We start from the raw sequence: 21,554 nt of genomic DNA, 5'->3' as shown, positions 1-21,554 counted from the left end.
CGCGGGACATTTATACCGTTCGCTCGCTCATACGGTCCGTCGCGTGTCCCCCCGCCGCGCCGCGGGACATTTATACCGTTCGCTCGCTCATACGGTCCGTCGCGTGTCCCCCCGCCGCGCCGCGGGACATTTATACCGTTCGCTCGCTCATACGGTCCGTCGCGTGTCCCCCCGCCGCGCCGCGGGACATTTATACCGTTCGCTCGCTCATACGGTCCGTCGCGTGTCCCCCCGCCGCGCCGCGGGACATTTATACCGTTCGCTCGCTCATACGGTCCGTCGCGTGTCCCCCCGCCGCGCCGCGGGACATTTATACCGTTCGCTCGCTCATACGGTCCGTCGCGTGTCCCCCCGCCGCGCCGCGGGACATTTATACCGTTCGCTCGCTCATACGGTCCGTCGCGTGTCCCCCCGCCGCGCCGCGGGACATTTATACCGTTCGCTCGCTCATACGGTCCGTCGCGTGTCCCCCCGCCGCGCCGCGGGACATTTATACCGTTCGCTCGCTCATACGGTCCGTCGCGTGTCCCCCCGCCGCGCCGCGGGACATTTATACCGTTCGCTCGCTCATACGGTCCGTCGCGTGTCCCCCCGCCGCGCCGCGGGACATTTATACCGTTCGCTCGCTCATACGGTCCGTCGCGTGTCCCCCCGCCGCGCCGCGGGACATTTATACCGTTCGCTCGCTCATACGGTCCGTCGCGTGTCCCCCCGCCGCGCCGCGGGACATTTATACCGTTCGCTCCCTCATACGGTCCGTCGCGTGTCCCCCCGCCGCGCCGCGGGACATTTATACCGTTCGCTCGCTCATACGGTCCGTCGCGTGTCCCCCCGCCGCGCCGCGGGACATTTATACCGTTCGCTCGCTCATACGGTCCGTCGCGTGTCCCCCCGCCGCGCCGCGGGACATTTATACCGTTCGCTCGCTCATACGGTCCGTCGCGTGTCCCCCCGCCGCGCCGCGGGACATTTATACCGTTCGCTCGCTCATACGGTCCGTCGCGTGTCCCCCCGCCGCGCCGCGGGACATTTATACCGTTCGCTCGCTCATACGGTCCGTCGCGTGTCCCCCCGCCGCGCCGCGGGACATTTATACCGTTCGCTCGCTCATACGGTCCGTCGCGTGTCCCCCCGCCGCGCCGCGGGACATTTATACCGTTCGCTCGCTCATACGGTCCGTCGCGTGTCCCCCCGCCGCGCCGCGGGACATTTATACCGTTCGCTCGCTCATACGGTCCGTCGCGTGTCCCCCCGCCGCGCCGCGGGACATTTATACCGTTCGCTCGCTCATACGGTCCGTCGCGTGTCCCCCCGCCGCGCCGCGGGACATTTATACCGTTCGCTCGCTCATACGGTCCGTCGCGTGTCCCCCCGCCGCGCCGCGGGACATTTATACCGTTCGCTCGCTCATACGGTCCGTCGCGTGTCCCCCCGCCGCGCCGCGGGACATTTATACCGTTCGCTCGCTCATACGGTCCGTCGCGTGTCCCCCCGCCGCGCCGCGGGACATTTATACCGTTCGCTCGCTCATACGGTCCGTCGCGTGTCCCCCCGCCGCGCCGCGGGACATTTATACCGTTCGCTCGCTCATACGGTCCGTCGCGTGTCCCCCCGCCGCGCCGCGGGACATTTATACCGTTCGCTCGCTCATACGGTCCGTCGCGTGTCCCCCCGCCGCGCCGCGGGACATTTATACCGTTCGCTCGCTCATACGGTCCGTCGCGTGTCCCCCCGCCGCGCCGCGGGACATTTATACCGTTCGCTCGCTCATACGGTCCGTCGCGTGTCCCCCCGCCGCGCCGCGGGACATTTATACCGTTCGCTCGCTCATACGGTCCGTCGCGTGTCCCCCCGCCGCGCCGCGGGACATTTATACCGTTCGCTCGCTCATACGGTCCGTCGCGTGTCCCCCCGCCGCGCCGCGGGACATTTATACCGTTCGCTCGCTCATACGGTCCGTCGCGTGTCCCCCCGCCGCGCCGCGGGACATTTATACCGTTCGCTCGCTCATACGGTCCGTCGCGTGTCCCCCCGCCGCGCCGCGGGACATTTATACCGTTCGCTCCGCTCATACGGTCCGTCGCGTGTCCCCCCGCCGCGCCGCGGGACATTTATACCGTTCGCTCGCTCATACGGTCCGTCGCGTGTCCCCCCGCCGCGCCGCGGGACATTTATACCGTTCGCTCGCTCATACGGTCCGTCGCGTGTCCCCCCGCCGCGCCGCGGGACATTTATACCGTTCGCTCGCTCATACGGTCCGTCGCGTGTCCCCCCGCCGCGCCGCGGGACATTTATACCGTTCGCTCGCTCATACGGTCCGTCGCGTGTCCCCCCGCCGCGCCGCGGGACATTTATACCGTTCGCTCGCTCATACGGTCCGTCGCGTGTCCCCCCGCCGCGCCGCGGGACATTTATACCGTTCGCTCGCTCATACGGTCCGTCGCGTGTCCCCCCGCCGCGCCGCGGGACATTTATACCGTTCGCTCGCTCATACGGTCCGTCGCGTGTCCCCCCGCCGCGCCGCGGGACATTTATACCGTTCGCTCGCTCATACGGTCCGTCGCGTGTCCCCCCGCCGCGCCGCGGGACATTTATACCGTTCGCTCGCTCATACGGTCCGTCGCGTGTCCCCCCGCCGCGCCGCGGGACATTTATACCGTTCGCTCGCTCATACGGTCCGTCGCGTGTCCCCCCGCCGCGCCGCGGGACATTTATACCGTTCGCTCGCTCATACGGTCCGTCGCGTGTCCCCCCGCCGCGCCGCGGGACATTTATACCGTTCGCTCGCTCATACGGTCCGTCGCGTGTCCCCCCGCCGCGCCGCGGGACATTTATACCGTTCGCTCGCTCATACGGTCCGTCGCGTGTCCCCCCGCCGCGCCGCGGGACATTTATACCGTTCGCTCCCTCATACGGTCCGTCGCGTGTCCCCCCGCCGCGCCGCGGGACATTTATACCGTTCGCTCCCTCATACGGTCCGTCGCGTGTCCCCCCGCCGCGCCGCGGGACATTTATACCGTTCGCTCCCTCATACGGTCCGTCGCGTGTCCCCCCGCCGCGCCGCGGGACATTTATACCGTTCGCTCGCTCATACGGTCCGTCGCGTGTCCCCCCGCCGCGCCGCGGGACATTTATACCGTTCGCTCCCTCATACGGTCCGTCGCGTGTCCCCCCGCCGCGCCGCGGGACATTTATACCGTTCGCTCGCTCATACGGTCCCGTCGCGTGTCCCCCCGCCGCGCCGCGGGACATTTATACCGTTCGCTCGCCTCATACGGTCCGTCGCGTGTCCCCCCGCCGCGCCGCGGGACATTTATACCGTTCGCTCGCTCATACGGTCCGTCGCGTGTCCCCCCGCCGCGCCGCGGGACATTTATACCGTTCGCTCGCTCATACGGTCCGTCGCGTGTCCCCCCGCCGCGCCGCGGGACATTTATACCGTTCGCTCGCTCATACGGTCCGTCGCGTGTCCCCCCGCCGCGCCGCGGGACATTTATACCGTTCGCTCGCTCATACGGTCCGTCGCGTGTCCCCCCGCCGCGCCGCGGGACATTTATACCGTTCGCTCGCTCATACGGTCCGTCGCGTGTCCCCCCGCCGCGCCGCGGGACATTTATACCGTTCGCTCGCTCATACGGTCCGTCGCGTGTCCCCCCGCCGCGCCGCGGGACATTTATACCGTTCGCTCCCTCATACGGTCCGTCGCGTGTCCCCCCGCCGCGCCGCGGGACATTTATACCGTTCGCTCGCTCATACGGTCCGTCGCGTGTCCCCCCGCCGCGCCGCGGGACATTTATACCGTTCGCTCCCTCATACGGTCCGTCGCGTGTCCCCCCGCCGCGCCGCGGGACATTTATACCGTTCGCTCGCTCATACGGTCCGTCGCGTGTCCCCCCGCCGCGCCGCGGGACATTTATACCGTTCGCTCCCTCATACGGTCCGTCGCGTGTCCCCCCGCCGCGCCGCGGGACATTTATACCGTTCGCTCCCTCATACGGTCCGTCGCGTGTCCCCCCGCCGCGCCGCGGGACATTTATACCGTTCGCTCGCTCATACGGTCCGTCGCGTGTCCCCCCGCCGCGCCGCGGGACATTTATACCGTTCGCTCGCTCATACGGTCCGTCGCGTGTCCCCCCGCCGCGCCGCGGGACATTTATACCGTTCGCTCGCTCATACGGTCCGTCGCGTGTCCCCCCGCCGCGCCGCGGGACATTTATACCGTTCGCTCCCTCATACGGTCCGTCGCGTGTCCCCCCGCCGCGCCGCGGGACATTTATACCGTTCGCTCCCTCATACGGTCCGTCGCGTGTCCCCCCGCCGCGCCGCGGGACATTTATACCGTTCGCTCGCTCATACGGTCCGTCGCGTGTCCCCCCGCCGCGCCGCGGGACATTTATACCGTTCGCTCCTCATACGGTCCGTCGCGTGTCCCCCCGCCGCGCCGCGGGACATTTATACCGTTCGCTCCCTCATACGGTCCGTCGCGTGTCCCCCCGCCGCGCCGCGGGACATTTATACCGTTCGCTCCCTCATACGGTCCGTCGCGTGTCCCCCGCCGCGCCGCGGGACATTTATACCGTTCGCTCCCTCATACGGTCCGTCGCGTGTCCCCCCGCCGCGCCGCGGGACATTTATACCGTTCGCTCCCTCATACGGTCCGTCGCGTGTCCCCCCGCCGCGCCGCGGGACATTTATACCGTTCGCTCCCTCATACGGTCCGTCGCGTGTCCCCCCGCCGCGCCGCGGGACATTTATACCGTTCGCTCCCTCATACGGTCCGTCGCGTGTCCCCCCGCCGCGCCGCGGGACATTTATACCGTTCGCTCCCTCATACGGTCCGTCGCGTGTCCCCCCGCCGCGCCGCGGGACATTTATACCGTTCGCTCCCTCATACGGTCCGTCGCGTGTCCCCCCGCCGCGCCGCGGGACATTTATACCGTTCGCTCCCTCATACGGTCCGTCGCGTGTCCCCCCGCCGCGCCGCGGGACATTTATACCGTTCGCTCGCTCATACGGTCCGTAATAACGACGCAGAAGATGACATCGGAGCAGCGAGGGAATCCTGCGAAGCTGACATCCCGAGCAGCCTGAGAGGAGGAGGAGGCCTAGGATAGGCATCGGGCATCGGCGTACCAACACTTCTGGTAAGTGTTACTTTTTATTTTTTCTAAAGATATTATAGAATCCCTCTTTTCGTTTATCCTTATTTAGTTGCTACATTAAACCGTGTTTCGAAATATAAATTAGTAAAAAGAAATAATTTGAAAAATTTGATTCAAGTTGATTCTACCATAGAGACTTTTTTCGAAGAAGTAATTTAGGAAAACATTAATCGGAATAACGAATAAGATGTTCGATGCGCGTGACAATTATTTAATCGATTTGTTTATTTTTATGTTACAGAAAATATCCACGCAGGAAGGAGCATCAGCTTCGCATCGAGGGAACACGAGGGACACCCCGAGCAGCGTGAGAGAAAAGTGGAGGCCTGGGAGAGGCATCAAAGTTGTGCAAAGTATTAATAGTACAGTTTTACATTCGCGAGATTTACGTGCTCGATACCGTACTGTGCGTGCGATATTTAATTTTGACTGTGTTTTTGATTAATCAACTGCGTGTCTTTAGTCTTTACTAACCGTCCATTTGATTCGCGTAGTATCTCGCGTCAAGATCTTCCAACATTTCGTCGTCATTAACGCAACGCAGAGTGATGAACGCGGAACGAATCGGGGCAATCGGCGTCGCGACTCTTTCAAATTTGTACGAAAAATCTGTGGTAGAAAATCGATAACTTGATTTTATATATATATATATATTTGAAGAATATTACGGTACGCTTGGCGGAATATTCTTCTCGTTGACTTTACGGGAGTGCCGTACAGTATCGCGCGAAAGACATTTACTGATAATTAGTCCGCGCGCGATTGTAGTTTATTTCCGCGAGTGTTTCTCGCGAGTGTCCTGTGCGATGAGAGGAGGAGGCCTAACATCCTGAGAGGAGGAGGAGGTCTGAGAGAGACATCGGGCACCGGCGGAGCAACCTTGGGGTAAGTATCACCTCTTATTTGTATAAAATTAATAATTCGTCGTTTTTAATCGTTTAATAATTAATCGTTTTATTTATTCGAATTGTTTTATCTCGATAAATTAGAAGTAATTAGAGAAAGAGAGATTATTTAAAATTTTATTCTAGTAAAGATCTTTTTCGGTAAATAGATAATTGTATTGGCTAAATATTGTATAGAAAGACGAATTAGACGCGTAAGAATTAACTTTTAAAATGTTGATTATTTTGAGCGCTTTTTTAATTTAAATCTTATGTTTGTATGTTACAGTATCACCGTAGCTACGTGGCCGAATAATTCCGCCCGTTGCGCATCATATCGGTGAGTCAATGAGAAATTATTGTATTGAGGAAACGAATCTACGAATAATCAAATAAAAATATATCTCGATATACATGTCGAATTACAATAATTTTTAGTATGAAAATATTACATCTCGTAGATCCGTTGCCTTAAAATGGATGGGTTAAAACTGATTATGGGATATATTTAATCTTGGTATTACTTATCTATCAATATATTGTGCGATTGTGCTTGAGGAAATACTCGCACACTTCGCATGCACTGAGCTCGCAAAGAGCTCATCATCGTTCATCGAGTTATGTTGACGAACTGCCGCATTCTATTATAAATATCTTTTGAATAAAATTTTTAAGTACATAGGAAATTAAATTTTTGAAATTTTGTTACTTAGATCAATTTTATTTACAGTTAGAGTAATAAATATTTTAGAAACACAAAAAAGAGATACAAGAAATAAAATAATACTCGGATAATTAAGGTCATGATTTTTTAAATATATTGTAGTCAATAAATTTTTATTTAGATTTTTTTTAAAATTATTTTTAGGACATTATTTTCTTAAACAAAAGATAAGTATCGTGTTAGATGTTGAAAAAAATATCTGTAGATAGGGAAAAATTGTGAATTAGTTAGAATGTTTTATTTATACCCATTTATTCCTTTCCATACGTTTATCCAAGATTAAATATAATATAAATCGATGCAAGGAAGCAATATATAGATATATTTAGAATATTAGTATGCATAAAGAAAAGCGTACGTGCAATACGCATACGTAAATTACATATGAATAAATAGGGTAAAAATATTTTGGTCTTATTAATTTGTTTTATAGAAAATGTGATAATTGTTATTAATTGCTAAAATTTATTTTAACAAAGCATCGATTTTGCCTTAATTTTTTGTAACCTATCCATCTATTTTTGATTGAGAAATTGGCTTTATGGCAGTCAAGTAATATATGACGTGAGATTCTAAATATTCTGTCGAGAAACACTGAAACTTTTAAAATTATTTTAGAATTGATCGTATCGAACACTTATATATTCAGTTTTGCAGTAATATATATGAATATATTATATAAAAAATAATTTTGGTAAATGAAAAATAATGAGACATTTTTATATGTAAGTTTATAAAGATTTGCAATTATGTTATATTATTCAACTATAAAAACATGATTAGTAATTAATTATAATATTCAATTATAATATCAGAATTGTGCGGGAATTTTCTTTTTTTCTGATCTCACGTCATTTATTTTATGTATATATAGCTTATATATAGCCATTCTAGAACATTAATTAATTTTTAAATCTCTTTCAGATTATTTAATATAAAAAATACGTATACAATGTATGATATATTAGGTGAGAAATTGTATATAAATTTGTGTTATACAAGTCGATTGTCAATAATTTTCACTTGATAAAATTTTATGAAATACTTATTGAAATAAATTATTCGTGATGATATGATGAACGTAATTAAAAATGTGCGGGCACTTAATAAATTCGAGACGAATCGATTGGGTACCCCGATATCAGTAAGATTTTGGCAATTCTAATTATCTAAATGTTACATTTAATATTTAGATAATCCTAGTTAATTACTTAAATAATTCTACTACAATTGACTAAATGTTACAGAAAAATTAAAAATAACTTGAATTTTATACCATATTATAAATGTTTAACTATGAAATGAATTGAAATCTTAGTGTTATATCGGTTCGATTCATCTCGAATAGTCGGTACCTGAGAACTTTTGTGCTCGCACATATAATAAATTACAGTAAAGATGTATGTATTTTATTATTTCTAAATATAATTATTTGTAACCACTTTTGATAGAAATTTTACCCATGTTTTTTTTAATAAACAATTGTATTTCTTAATAATGGAAGAATATATTTTCGCGCGCGAATCTTGATCTTGTATAAGGAGTTATGATAAATACCAATTAAATTATCGTGAGAACATTCGGGAATTGCATAATACTTGCATTATGCAAATATTTAGAAAGAGTCGTTAACTCGCTGCCGAAATGACTGCTATCGGGATGAGCAATCTGGAAGATCCGAGATTTGTTTTTTTCCTGCAACGGGGTCATTGGTGTTCAACGGGTCACTTAACTTTCCTTCTCAGATTGATCCCATGGAACACGACAGAATCAGAGCACAGCTCGCTCTCCACATGTAGATATTACCCGACACGTGCTACTCGGCGGAGGGATCTTGATCTAGTCAAATCATTGAGCCAGTCGCGTTATCCTCTACTGAACGCGGCGATAACGCGGTTTTCGCTCGTGATTTTTTAAAGCTTGTAAAATTTAGTTCCTATTGAAAGTAAAACGGAAATTAGATTCAGGTGCGATTAATTACATTGCGTTCAGTTTATTCAATTATATAATTGAAATCGTAGAAGCGTGATATTGCGAAATGTTAAATATTTGTCAAATGACATTTATTATTGCGTAGAGAAATAATAATTATAAATGACTCGCGCGCGCGTTGTAACAGGTAGGATAAAAATTACATATATCAGAATTGACTCGCGGAATCGATCGTTTCGTCGTGTATTTTTCAATTTGATCATTATACCGAAATTGTCTCTATTTTTTCGCGTACTGGTTATTTTCTTTGAGTCTCGCAAAATATAGTATAGTATGCCAATAATTACCTAACAGTCTCCTTGATTGGGAAACATTAGTGATAAATTTATTAACGATCTTTTTAATCGTAGTTGCTCACGTAAATTAAAAATAAAGTAAAATAAACTTAGAAATTATTTTTCAATAATTAATAATAAGAAACGTTACATAATAATCACATGTTTTACATTGTGAAAATTTCGTGTTATTGTACGCATACCGAATGTTGCATATGTAATTATATATCAAAAGGAAATATTGTATATTATATTTTCAATTTTATAATGTAATCATTTATAATGTAATTCTTTTATAATGTTGTATATATTGTAAAGTAAATGTATATATATATATATTGTATATATTGATAAGAGAAATCAAATAAATGATAAAAATGTAAAAAAAAGTATTGTAAATAAGAGGACCGCCGATCGGAATCGGCGGGGGTGGTGGTGGGCCTCTATGGGTTGATCTGTTTCTATCAGATATTTAATCAGATAAAAACAGGTCTGCACATATATCAAAGGATATTTAAAGGTTTTAAGTTTTAAATTTAAAATTTAAAATTTTAATTTATATATACAATATATATATGTATAAAGGAAAAATTTAAGAGATTAATAGTGTAATAGTAACTGTATAATATTTTAATATTATACATTTGGCTTTAACCAAATAGCACGCGCGTAGCGCACGTCTGTGATTGTGATATCTAGTATTAAAAAATGCCAATTGAATTTATATGTAATTAAAAGTTATATTATGTCCAAACGGCAGCTATTATCAAAATATATATATAGCCATAGAAAAAATTGACGTAAAATAAGTAAAAGTTAATTTCATGTTTCGTCAAAGATACACGTTTTCTTTCAATTTTATCAAATTTATCAATTTTATCAAATATATTTTACAATTTCTTAAATAGATTTATATAACAGAACATTGTTTTCTTTATCTTTCAATAAAGATTATTCGTGATAATCAATTGACGTTCGCAAAAAAATGGGACTTACCAAATACTGTGCAGTATCACGAAATGTGTCGTAATTCTCGCTGTTTATTATTTTCTCACGTCAACCGTTGACTTTTAAGAGATACGCGGTGTTTGCGACCTGTGACTAATACCAAGATTCGATAATGTTAAAAATATTACGTTGAAAAAGATATCCGCGGGTGATAACTTGACAGAAATATACGATGACGACAAAGACGAACTGTTAATTGGGATATTCGACAAGAAGACACCGCTTCTTTTAGTAAAAAATCCAAATTTAATTAGGGATGTCCTTATCAAAGACTTATCCATGTCCATTTGTTGATAGAGGACTTTCCATTCGCAAAAAGGTGAGAATACAAGAAAGCTATTTTACACGTTTTCGAACGAGATATATTGTTTTTCTTGCAATTTTTATTTAATTTGACGTTGAATTTATTATTTCACTTGGCACTCCTATGAAATTATGAGTTTTAATTTAATTTTCTCTTTTGTTTTATTTACTTTCGCGCAATCTACTTCTTTTATTTACTTCTTACTAAATATTATTTGCTTTGTCATGTTTCGCTTGTGGGGTTTGCTAGTTTTATACAACATGTAATATTAAAATTTATTTATTCAGCATATTGAATGAAATAGTTTTGTATACAAAGTAGCATCGAGTGTTATCTAATTTTTTAAAATTCTAATTAGCTAGCTATTTGTACACATATATTAACGTAACTTACAAAAGGCAACAGCGTAGGTCCCATGTGCTTGTGTACAACCTGTGTGCGCACCACAGTCTTGTTATGGATGTGTGCAACATATCGCACATAATACAGTCTACTTATATGTCAAATATATACATATATGCGTCAATTTCTATAATTTTCGAATTATTAAAAATTTATTATTTTATTATTCACATAATAGAATACCAAGTTTTAAACTAGGACTTAGCTAGGATTTGCGATATTGCAGCTTTAATCATAAAAGTGTTGTGTTCTTTGTGCTAACAATTAAAAATGATATAAGAATAAGATATCTCCATTTCAAATTGTTGTTTAACATACCTAGATGAATATAAAAATTATCAAATTTCTAATTCTTGAAAATGTCTTAATAATTAATATTAATTTAAAATAGGTATTAACAAATCTATATAGCTCTGTCAGCTTAATGACGTTATATTTTCAGATTAGGTACCAACGAAATGGTCTCGTGTAACATTTTTGATAATTATTTATCAATTGCTATTATTAGTTTAAACATAATTTTGATCGAAGCTGTGCCTTCTGAGCTTAAATTAGTCAATGTGGTAAGTGCACTTAGATAATATTTTTGATAATTAAACATATGCAGCACACAAACACACACGCGCGCGCGCAATTACACGCAATCTCTTTCTCTCTCTCTCTCTCTCTCTCTCTCTCTCTCTCTCTCTCTCTCTTTAATTTAGTTTTTATTACATTCCAGATATTATTATTCGCAGATAATAATCCGTAATTGCTTTAATTATTATTTTTATTCACCTTCCTCTCTATAGGTATTCAGACATGGCGATCGAACACCTAATGTCAACGAATACGAAATGTATCCAAATGATCCGTATTTAAATTATACCTTCTATCCAACAGGCTTCGGACAATTGACCTTAGTAAGTACGACATATCATTCGGGTCATCATCTATAACATGAGTTAAAAAACTTCAAGTGAGATTAAGATCCGTAAATTTATGTGGACGCTTGTAAATTATTTCTTAATTCTTCGAGATGAGATTTTATATAAATACATAAGTTTTTTTCATTTTATTAATTATATTGTTATCAATTTCTTTTCTATTTTTAAAATCGGTTGGATATTATTTGACAACTATAATTGATCGAATTTTTATGACTATTCACAGAAAGGCAAGAAACGTGAATATAGACTGGGGCAATTTTTGCGTTCTAGATACAATGACTTTCTTGACAATTTATACACACCAAAACTAGTCGTAGCTCGTAGCTCGGATTTTGAGAGAACAAAAATGTCTCTGCAACTTGTTCTCGCTAGCTTATTCCCACCGACAAGTGTACAACGATGGAATCCTGTTTTAAATTGGCAGCCGATCCCGACATCATACACACCACGTGTGGAAGACAGTATTTTCCTAGCCATAGGGTGTCCGCAGTAAGTATATCGAAAAGCAAATAAAATAAGCAAAGAAAACGAGAAATTAATCTTTAACTGACATCAATGTCTTGTGTTACCTTTAATTATATTTGAAATATAATAAGGATGTTTAATTTAAAACAAAAGATATATTTCTATATCAATTTCTTAGTTATCTACATATCAAAAATTAATATAAATAAGATAATTTGATTTACATTTAAAATCTTCAGGTCCCTGAACGAATATTCTCGAATATTAAATTCGACCGAAGGACAATTACTGACTACCCAATTCCAGGACTCTATGGACAGCTTGACAAAATTAACCGGAAAGAAAATAGAGACATTAAAAGAGCTTTATCTTCTTTATAGCACTTTCGCAGCTGAGTCTTCCTTGGGATTGCTTCTTCCCAAATGGGCATACGATTATTTTCCTTATGGAGCATTGTTGGATGGAGCAGTAGCCTTCTTATATAGTACTAATTTCACTCCTTTATCAAGAAGACTAAATGCTGGTAAGTTATGTTTATCTTGGCAAAAACAAGTCTGACAAAATTTCATTGTTTAATAATATATAAATTAACAATTACTAAAAACATATATAAAATATATATTAACAGTCATATGAAATGCATTAACATATTGGAGATATATCGTCAAAAAATCTAAAAAGAAATTAAAATTATGCAAATTTTATACATAATTTTGATTTAGAAAGAAGAAAGTACATCCAATGAATTTTTAGTTTAAATTTGTTATAAAACTTCAGTCTATTATAAATGTAATAGATTCTTTAACAATTATATCACACTTTCATATAGAATTTCATTAAATAGAATTAATTATTATAATGTCATATGTTATGACAAACTTTTGCACTGTTTCAGGTCCAATGATCCGTACTATGACGGATAATATGATAGCTGTACAAAATCCAACTGCTGCGCCGAATACGAAGATTTATTTATACAGTGGTCACGATTTAAATGTTGTCAATATGTTGCAAGCGTTCAATGTGTACAAACCGCATATCCCCGAATATTCTAGCGCAGTTATTCTGGAATTGCGACAGATTGGGCAAGAGTATTATGTGAAGGTAAGCATCTTATACAAATATAATTGTTACATTAACCATAATGAAAGAAGAGATAATACAGATTTAATTATTTTTATTATATATATCATATAATGGGTTTTTTCAGCTCGTGCATTATCGAGGCATTCCGCCCACTATCGAGGATCTTAAAATTCCAGGCTGCGATATACTGTGTCCCTTCGATAAGTATCTGGATCTGATTGAAGACTTGATACCGTCCGACAAGGAGATGACTTGTAACAAGAAGATTCCGAGTTAAGTCGGCATGAAATATTCCCCTTGCAGAATGTCCTACAGAATTAGAATTTAATTAAGAAATCAGCAATCTCGAAAAGAGCTAGTATATTATTCAACGATAACGCGCGTGTATATTCTCAATTGACTATAATAAATGTCTAGAAAAATTTTCAACGTTTATATCCTGCCATGAATATCATGATAAAATTGTTGTCCAACAAATCATTTTCTCTCAAGTTTATTTATTCAATTGTCATTAAATATTATACATACTGACACATTTACGTGACCCCGAAGCTCATTAAATCATATTTATATTGTTCAGAGTGTAAAGCAGATAAAAATGAAAGCTCCTTTATTAAATTATGAATGTTTTAATTTCTGAAGAATTAGGAATAGATTTAAAATTGGCATGGAAAAATGTTCAAATCCTAGACAAAAAATTTCTATCAAAACGGCTAGTCTCTGAGATATGGCTTACATTAAATTACAAAAGCTTCAATACAATAGCTTCAATTTACAAGCAGATACTAAATATTTACACCACGCATATGCTTTCATTTTAAGTAAATTGTAATCCGTGCCCATTATCATTGTTGTTTTAAGTCACATATATATATAATTGTCTCTAATTACATCTAATCCTCAAACACCACACTTGGTTACGCTAACTCAGTTCATTCGAGAGCATTTTTAAACAGTGAGTGGGGAAGGAGGGAATTACACATGCCCATGCCTACTACAAATCCCCTCTAAAAGCAGCCTTAGTGTGCTCGAAGCAGCGGAGTAAGAAACTCGCCAAGTCAATCTATGGTCTATTATAGTGATCAAAAAGAAGGTACCTTATCTCTCTGTCTTTACGTCAAAAGAAAAGTCGTATTAAAGCATAAATTTTAACTTTATCTTTATATTTCTTCGAATGCAACATCACATATTTATTTTACGTCTGATGTAAACGAGCTATCGCTTTATCACGAACAAAAGATCATATGCATAATATAATATGCATATTTTTACACACCTGTTTACACGAATCTCGATTTTATCAGTTTATCGCTGCCACGACATTTATCGTTCTCGAGGAAGCATTTACTATAAGACTAATGGCATTACTTCTCTAGATTAGGTGCCAGCAAGATGGTCTCGTTCCTGATACTCGACAATTATTTGTCGATTGGTCTAATCATCGGCATAAACGCTATTCTACTCGCAAGTGCTCAACCTGAGCTTAAGTTAGTTAATGTGGTAAGTACCATTAAATAGAATTGTTGATGATCAATTGGAGTATTTTATAAATGTTAAGCCAAATTATTTTGGATCATTATCTAATTAGATTAAATCCACAATGGTCCCACTAATTATCGATATTATATTTTTACGTAGGTATTTAGACATGGTGATCGGACACCTGATAACAACGGATACGAAATGTATCCGAATGATCCGTATTTAAATTATTCCTTCTATCCGGAAGGTTTAGGACAGTTGACAATTGTAAGTGTAATTATAGTGCAATTTCTTTCGAATTCTTCGGAAAAAAGTGATGTTGTTGAAAGAATGAATTAATATGTATAATATTAAATTAAATTAATTTTCTACAAAATTGAATGGTTCAAAATCATGAATATATCGATTAAAAATATTTTGGATATTGTACCAGTTATTGCGCTTAAGTACAGAGGTGATAAAGTTTATTAAATGCGCTTTGTAATATATGATTTAAGATTGATTAATATATTTTGATTAATTAATGCAATTTTCTAGCGAGGCAAGATGCGCCAGTATGAATTAGGACAAGTTTTGTACCGCAGATACAAAAACTTTCTGGGAGATCTATATCTGCCAAAACTCGTTATGGGTCACAGCTCGGATTATGATAGAACGAAAACGTCTTTGCAATTGATTCTCGCCGCCTTGTTTCCGCCAATAAATGTTCGACAACGATGGAATCCTGCATTGAATTGGCAACCGATTCCGACGTCATATGTGCTACGTGTTGATGATAATTTCTTCTTGCCTGATGAGTGCCCACAGTAAGCAGACTGATTTAACTCAACAGAAATAAAGACAGAAATAAAGAAAACAAACAAGAAATTACTGTTTAAATAATTGCTTAAACGGGATTGATGTAAATTCTTTGATGTAGTTCGGAATCTTGGAAACAATTAGAGAACATAGGAGGTATTTAGAAAACTAATAGAAAATTATTTTGGTAACTTTAATTACACATTGTTAATGTGATGCGGATGCAAGAAAGATATACATATTCTGAAACTCGAAAATTCCACGCGAGAAGAGATTTATAATATTTGAGATTATTTTCAGGTTCCTCAATGAGTATAATCGAGTGCTGGATTTACCTACAACGAAAAAAAGAATGTCCCAATTCACGGGCATGATGAATAAATTGACCAGGTTAACCGGCAAGAAGATCGAAAAGCCTCTGGATATGTATTATTTGTATCACACCTTCGTAGCGGAGTCATCTATGAATCTGACTCTTCCCGAATGGGCGTACGATTATTTCCCGGACGGTCCACTATTCGATGGAATCGTAGCTTCATACAATATTGCAAATTCTACTCCTTTATTAAAGAGGTTGTATGCTGGTAAGAGCTATAATCAATGGTTTACTATTACATTGGTGGAAACGAAAAAAAGAACACCATAGGCTGATATATTTACTACTAACGTACGTGCAGTAAGGTACCCCCAATAAAGATTTCCATATGTTGTACAATCTTATCTTTTGTATCAAAGTGTTCTTGATGTTCTTTTGTCCATTTCCACCAGTGCTGCAGTGTATAATGCCTACGGTATTATCTTTCTTAGAGTTTACAGTACTTGCTTATTTTTTTACAGGCCCAATGATTCGTGCTATAACGAAGAATATGCTAGCCGTACAAAATGCAAACTCATCGAACACGAAAATTTATTTATACAGCGGTCACGAAACTAACATCGCGACATTGTTGCACGCGTTTAACGTGTATAAGCCTCATGTACCTGAATACACCAGCGCAGTTATTCTAGAATTGTTACAGCAAAATAACCAGTATTATGTGAAGGTAAGTGCAGTATTATTAAATAGTATACAAGGTATCTTTGTAAATAATAATACAAACAAAAAGAGATAATACCTCATTTAAAAAAATAAGAAAATGTAGAGAATAAAAAGCTGTTCACATCGTTAATATTATATTATTAATTTTCTAATTTTTAGAATTATTTTTTGAAAATGTATGCCTGTATGAACAAAATTTGAATTATTTATTAACAAAGATACATTACGAATTCAACTATTTATGCCACGTAATAATTTTACAGCTTTTATATTATCGGGGCATTCCGCCAATCATCGACGAGCTTAAAATCCCAGATTGCGAAACTCTCTGTCGTTTCGACAAGTTCTTGGGTCTAATTCGAAACTTGATTCCATCTGATAAAGAAATGGCTTGTGACAAGAGACAAACTGTGGATTACGCTGACACAAAATATCCTGCCTACTTAGAAAAAATGGTGTACAATTTAATAACAAAATCAATTATTGATTTCAATGGGAATAGATAATAATGAAAACACCTAATGCTAATTGAAGTGTCACATATATTTTAGATATATAACTTTAAATAAAATAATTTAATATTTAATACATTGTACGTGATTCTACTCCTTCCATTTATTCTCCAAACTTAATTCACGCCTCATACAAATACATATATATATATATATATATATATATATATATATATATATATATTATATATATGGTTTTATTCAGTTCGTGTACAAAATTTTATTAATCCAAATTTAGCTTTTCAGCAAACAATTCTAGAAGTTCTTCTCTAGTTATAATATCCCAGAAGCAAGTCATCTCCTTATCTGAAGGTATCACATCCCGCACGAACTCTAAATAAGTTTCCAGAGGGCAAACTTCATCGCAGCCTGGCAGTTTAATGGTCAGCAACTTTCCTGTGGTGCCTGTCCAGAGCAAAATCTATCGACAAGAAATAGAGGGTCTTAGGATATATACCTGAACATAATTGTAGTTTAATTTTGTTAATTATCACCAAGAAACTGTATACAATTACCTTAATGTAAATCTGACCGAAATCATCCTGCAGTTTCTCAAATAGGAACGCCGATCCGTAATTGGGTAATTTCGGTTCGCTAATATTTTGGGCCCTGGCGAACGCTGCGATATTTGTCTCGTGGGCACTGTACACATACATCTTGCGCGAATTTGGGCGTTTGTTTATGTTGTCGATGAATTTCTTGATCAACATACCACCGTTCAACCGCTTCAACTGAGTCGTGTATGAGCGGATCTCATATTCCATCATGATGACCACCTGCATCGACCGATACACTTCATCGGTGCACCACTCTGGCAGAGTTAGATTCATGTTTTTCTGAAATGCAAAAAGAGCGAAACGTATAACACTAATTATCAAACATTTCCATATTTACACATATAAATCATTAAATAACTTTAATCTTAAGTGATATAGAACATTAAAAAGTATAACTTTATTGTATATTTGGTATAAAAGATATTTTATTATATAAGTGAAAATTTGTCTGAATATTCGGCTCACTTGTGCTGTTAACAGATTGTAAAGGTCTAGTAGGTCGTTCTGAACCACTCCAGTTTTCTCGCTCAAAAATTTGTAGAAATCTTCGTAAACTGCAAATCTGTCGCGCACCTCTTTTAGCTTCTTCGTTTCTGCTAAAGCTGATTCGTATCTAAAAAAAAAAATTATAATTATAATAAGTTATGTTAAGGAAATGGATAGGAAATGATTAAAAATATTATTTTTTATGCATGAAATTTACTATTAAAAACTAAAATACACTAACGTTGGACAATTTTGAGGCTTTAATAATATGTCTACTTTTTCAGGTACATAATTAATAGGAATGGCGAGCCACGGTAAATCCGGATTCCACAATTGTGATGTATCTGGAGGGTACAACCCTGCTAACATCAATTGTAAAGACATTTTCGTGCGATCAGTCTCTGTACTAACAGCGTAGATATCTCGCGGGTAATAGATCGATCCCAGAAAGTTGTTGTAACGGTGCCTCAACATTATGCCGATTCGATATTCCGTCAGCTTTCCTTGCTGAAAGACGAAAACTAGCAAGTTAATTTTCTGTTGTTTATCAATAATTTATCACAGTAGCAATTTATCAGTAGCGCGTAGCGAAGAATCTTAAGATAACATATGAGAGATAAAGAAGCAAATATATTTATAAAATAATATATAAAATAATATATAGTATACAAATATTATTTTGCAAGATAATCACACATATAGAATAAGTATTGATTTATTTTAAGTATTAATTTTTGTATTTTAATATTTCTTTATTTATTGTTTATATGATGAAAATTTATATATATATATAATAAACGACTTTCTACAATTTTTAATTATATTTATGAAACTGAAAGAGTGAGAAGAAAATTCGATGCAAAATCTGATTGTGACTAAATATACATATATATAGATAACAGATTTACGAAACGGGACTTGAATACAAGTTAATGATGTGTAAAGTATGTGTGAAATATATTACAAACTAATGTAATAAAATATTAGAGAATAATTCGTACCTTAAACTTTTTTTAAGATTAATATTATATTTAAATATTGATAATTACGTTATTTATATAGTATTAATTTATATTTATACTTACATTAGTTAACTGGCCAAGACCCCACGGCTCATAAGTCGATACGTTATACGGGTCCGTGGGATAAATTAAAGTTTCTTTAAATCTCGGCGTCCGTTCGCCATGTCTCATTAGCTGCAAAGTTCAACATTACATATTACATTATTATAGCATGTAGAAAATAGCATATCTAAATATATGTACTTTAATTTAATATTTAAGCGTAAAATAAAATATATTACTACAAAACTATGTATATATTTCTCACTGATTTAGATTCTCACAGAAATAAAAGAACTTTCTATCGATTTATAATTTATTTTAATTAATACATGTACTCATCTCTCTAGACGTCTAGACCGTATGTTTTTAGTTATTTTAACTTTACAAATCACTTGTCACAAAATGTTGTAATAATACTGCAGATATTATATATTAAAATGCGAGTACGTACCACTTGAACCAATTCCAAATGGGGCTCGCATAGTCCTAAGGACACAAACAAGCTTATTGTTAATAAGAGCAGAAACGTCTGCAGAAGAGCGCGGTTCATGCTTGCACGATACGAGCGATACGAAATGATTGGGAAAAGTGAAAGAGCGTTTATCCGCTCGAAAGGCACGGGCTCGAGAGTCGATAACACGAGCCTATATATAGATTAAGCTACAAACTGATATATATATATATATATATATATATATATATATATATATATATAGCTGCAGGGGGAAGTGATCCTTGCAATTCCTTGGGCCTAACGCACAGTTACACTTACACTCATACATATACCTACACATTTCATATGACACAGACATATTATATAGATATGCGTCATGCGAATGTATAATACTGATTTGGCAATTGGCATCGGGTTATTATAGCTATATAATAGCTAATCTTCTTTGCATGATTTTAATTGTAACAAAATGCAGGAAGAAATAATCGATGCTAAATTAGCACTCAGCTATAGTCAGCTTATCACTATTCCGACAGTGATCGTTTAAATTATAAATAACAATTAGCACAATATATGTAGCACAATAAACGCAACGACACGTATGTGACATGTGACTGCTACGGGTTTATCCAACAATTTCACTTAATAAAATGTAAAATCGCTACACGTGCTGTTGCGTTTATTCAATTTAATTTAACAACGCATAATCGTTTTAAACTACTGCTATTGTGCTGGACGTTTTATTTATACGTAATACATTTAAACGATATATATAAACGAGTAATACGTCTAGAAAACAATGTACTTGCGGTAGCAATTTAACATGATTAAATTTACCATCTCATAACGCCATTTATTTAACTTTTATTTAAAAAAAAAACAAAAAAAAAAAACTACAGTTATTCATACGACTTGCTATTATGTCGTTCCGCAGTTTGCAGAATGTACTTATTTTAAGACTTGGCAGATCTCGGCAATGTGAGTGAACGTACCTATATCAAACAGATACCGTTGAAAACTTCAACTAAACGGTTCAAAGTTCTCAAGTCGCATAAACGGAATATTAAGACCATTTCTTTTGCGTCAAGAATAATTAATTATCGATAAGAGCCGTCATTTACGCGTCATGATCATGACCTTTACATACCCTCGCAAAACGGACCGCATTCTCCCTCCTTGCAATATTGCGCAATCGTTCTGACCGACGACGCGGAGTAGCAGAGGAATAACAGCAGCGTCGAACGACGACAAGATATCACACTGTTCCACGTCATTACGGTGCGATCTGATGTGGATGTCTTGCAAATATCTGTTGACAACTTTTGCAATCACCTCTCAATACAAACACATTCGCGTCGAAACTCGAAACACACACACTTGTACACTGGCTGCAGCTAGGAATGCTAGGATGATATTCAATAACCCGAAATTATATGTTTATCATCTCAAGTCTGATTTAAAAATGTTATCCAGTCAATGAAATGATCGTGTAGATCGTAACGATCACATCTAAGCTGATAGTTTGCGAGTGAATCGCGCGTTTTCGCACAGATTACGTAAAGTTTAATTTGCGTGAAAGAAGCAAGGATTAATTGTCCATGACGCTGCGCGTTCTTATCGCTACTCGCTTTTTTCCTTCTTCTTGCCGTGACACGACAAGTATGAAAACAATCTTGTGTGTAACTGGTTCTATTAAACAACATCAACATCATAACGGTTTCACGAACGATCACTCTAACCACATCCACAGATGTTAACCTATCTCCCCGAGTCACCCGAGTGTTTACACTGGTTTACACTGCTTACCGAACGAACGCGCAGATTTGAATTTAGCGCAACTCCTACTCCACGACCACCGCGACCTCTACGTCATCGAGTCCCTATTTTCATTCGATAGGGGAAAATGACGGATTCTCGAAGTAGGCAGTTGG

General features: G+C 40.2%; 2 protein-coding genes and 1 long non-coding RNA gene across 3 annotated transcripts; 2 read left to right on the top strand and 1 right to left on the bottom strand.

The window, feature by feature from the left end:
- The first annotated feature begins 4,431 nt into the window (after window positions 1-4,431).
- Window positions 4,432-6,708, top strand: LOC139772925 (uncharacterized). The gene is made up of 3 exons (XR_011718227.1): window positions 4,432-5,144; window positions 5,404-6,047; window positions 6,336-6,708. It is a non-coding gene; the product is annotated as an uncharacterized lncRNA (long non-coding RNA).
- A 3,593-nt stretch (window positions 6,709-10,301) lies between these two features.
- Window positions 10,302-17,136, top strand: LOC139772923 (uncharacterized). Its single transcript, XM_071706979.1, has 13 exons — window positions 10,302-10,364; window positions 11,543-11,653; window positions 11,904-12,169; window positions 12,385-12,668; window positions 13,041-13,249; window positions 13,356-13,505; window positions 14,255-14,324; window positions 14,613-14,731; window positions 14,870-14,980; window positions 15,251-15,519; window positions 15,812-16,095; window positions 16,349-16,554; window positions 16,814-17,136. Exons 1-13 carry the CDS (start codon window positions 10,302-10,304, stop codon window positions 17,054-17,056), a joined length of 2,385 nt encoding a protein of 794 aa, XP_071563080.1. The 3' UTR covers window positions 17,057-17,136.
- LOC139772917 (venom acid phosphatase Acph-1-like) lies at window positions 17,073-21,391 on the bottom strand. Its single transcript, XM_071706974.1, has 7 exons — window positions 20,771-21,391; window positions 19,621-19,655; window positions 19,191-19,301; window positions 18,347-18,612; window positions 18,085-18,232; window positions 17,578-17,898; window positions 17,073-17,483 (listed from the first exon to the last, which is right to left on the bottom strand). Exons 1-7 carry the CDS (start codon window positions 20,895-20,897, stop codon window positions 17,286-17,288), a joined length of 1,206 nt encoding a protein of 401 aa, XP_071563075.1. The 5' UTR covers window positions 20,898-21,391; the 3' UTR covers window positions 17,073-17,285.
- Between the last annotated feature and the right edge of the window lie 163 nt (window positions 21,392-21,554).

This window comes from Temnothorax nylanderi, unplaced genomic scaffold (assembly GCF_030848795.1).
Source record: "Temnothorax nylanderi isolate EJ_2023f unplaced genomic scaffold, tnyl_v1.0 TNYL_tig0054_pilon, whole genome shotgun sequence".
NCBI lineage: Eukaryota > Metazoa > Arthropoda > Insecta > Hymenoptera > Formicidae > Temnothorax > Temnothorax nylanderi.
The sequence above is the reverse complement of the archived record's forward strand: the minus strand, read 5'-3'. Positions and strand labels throughout refer to the sequence as shown.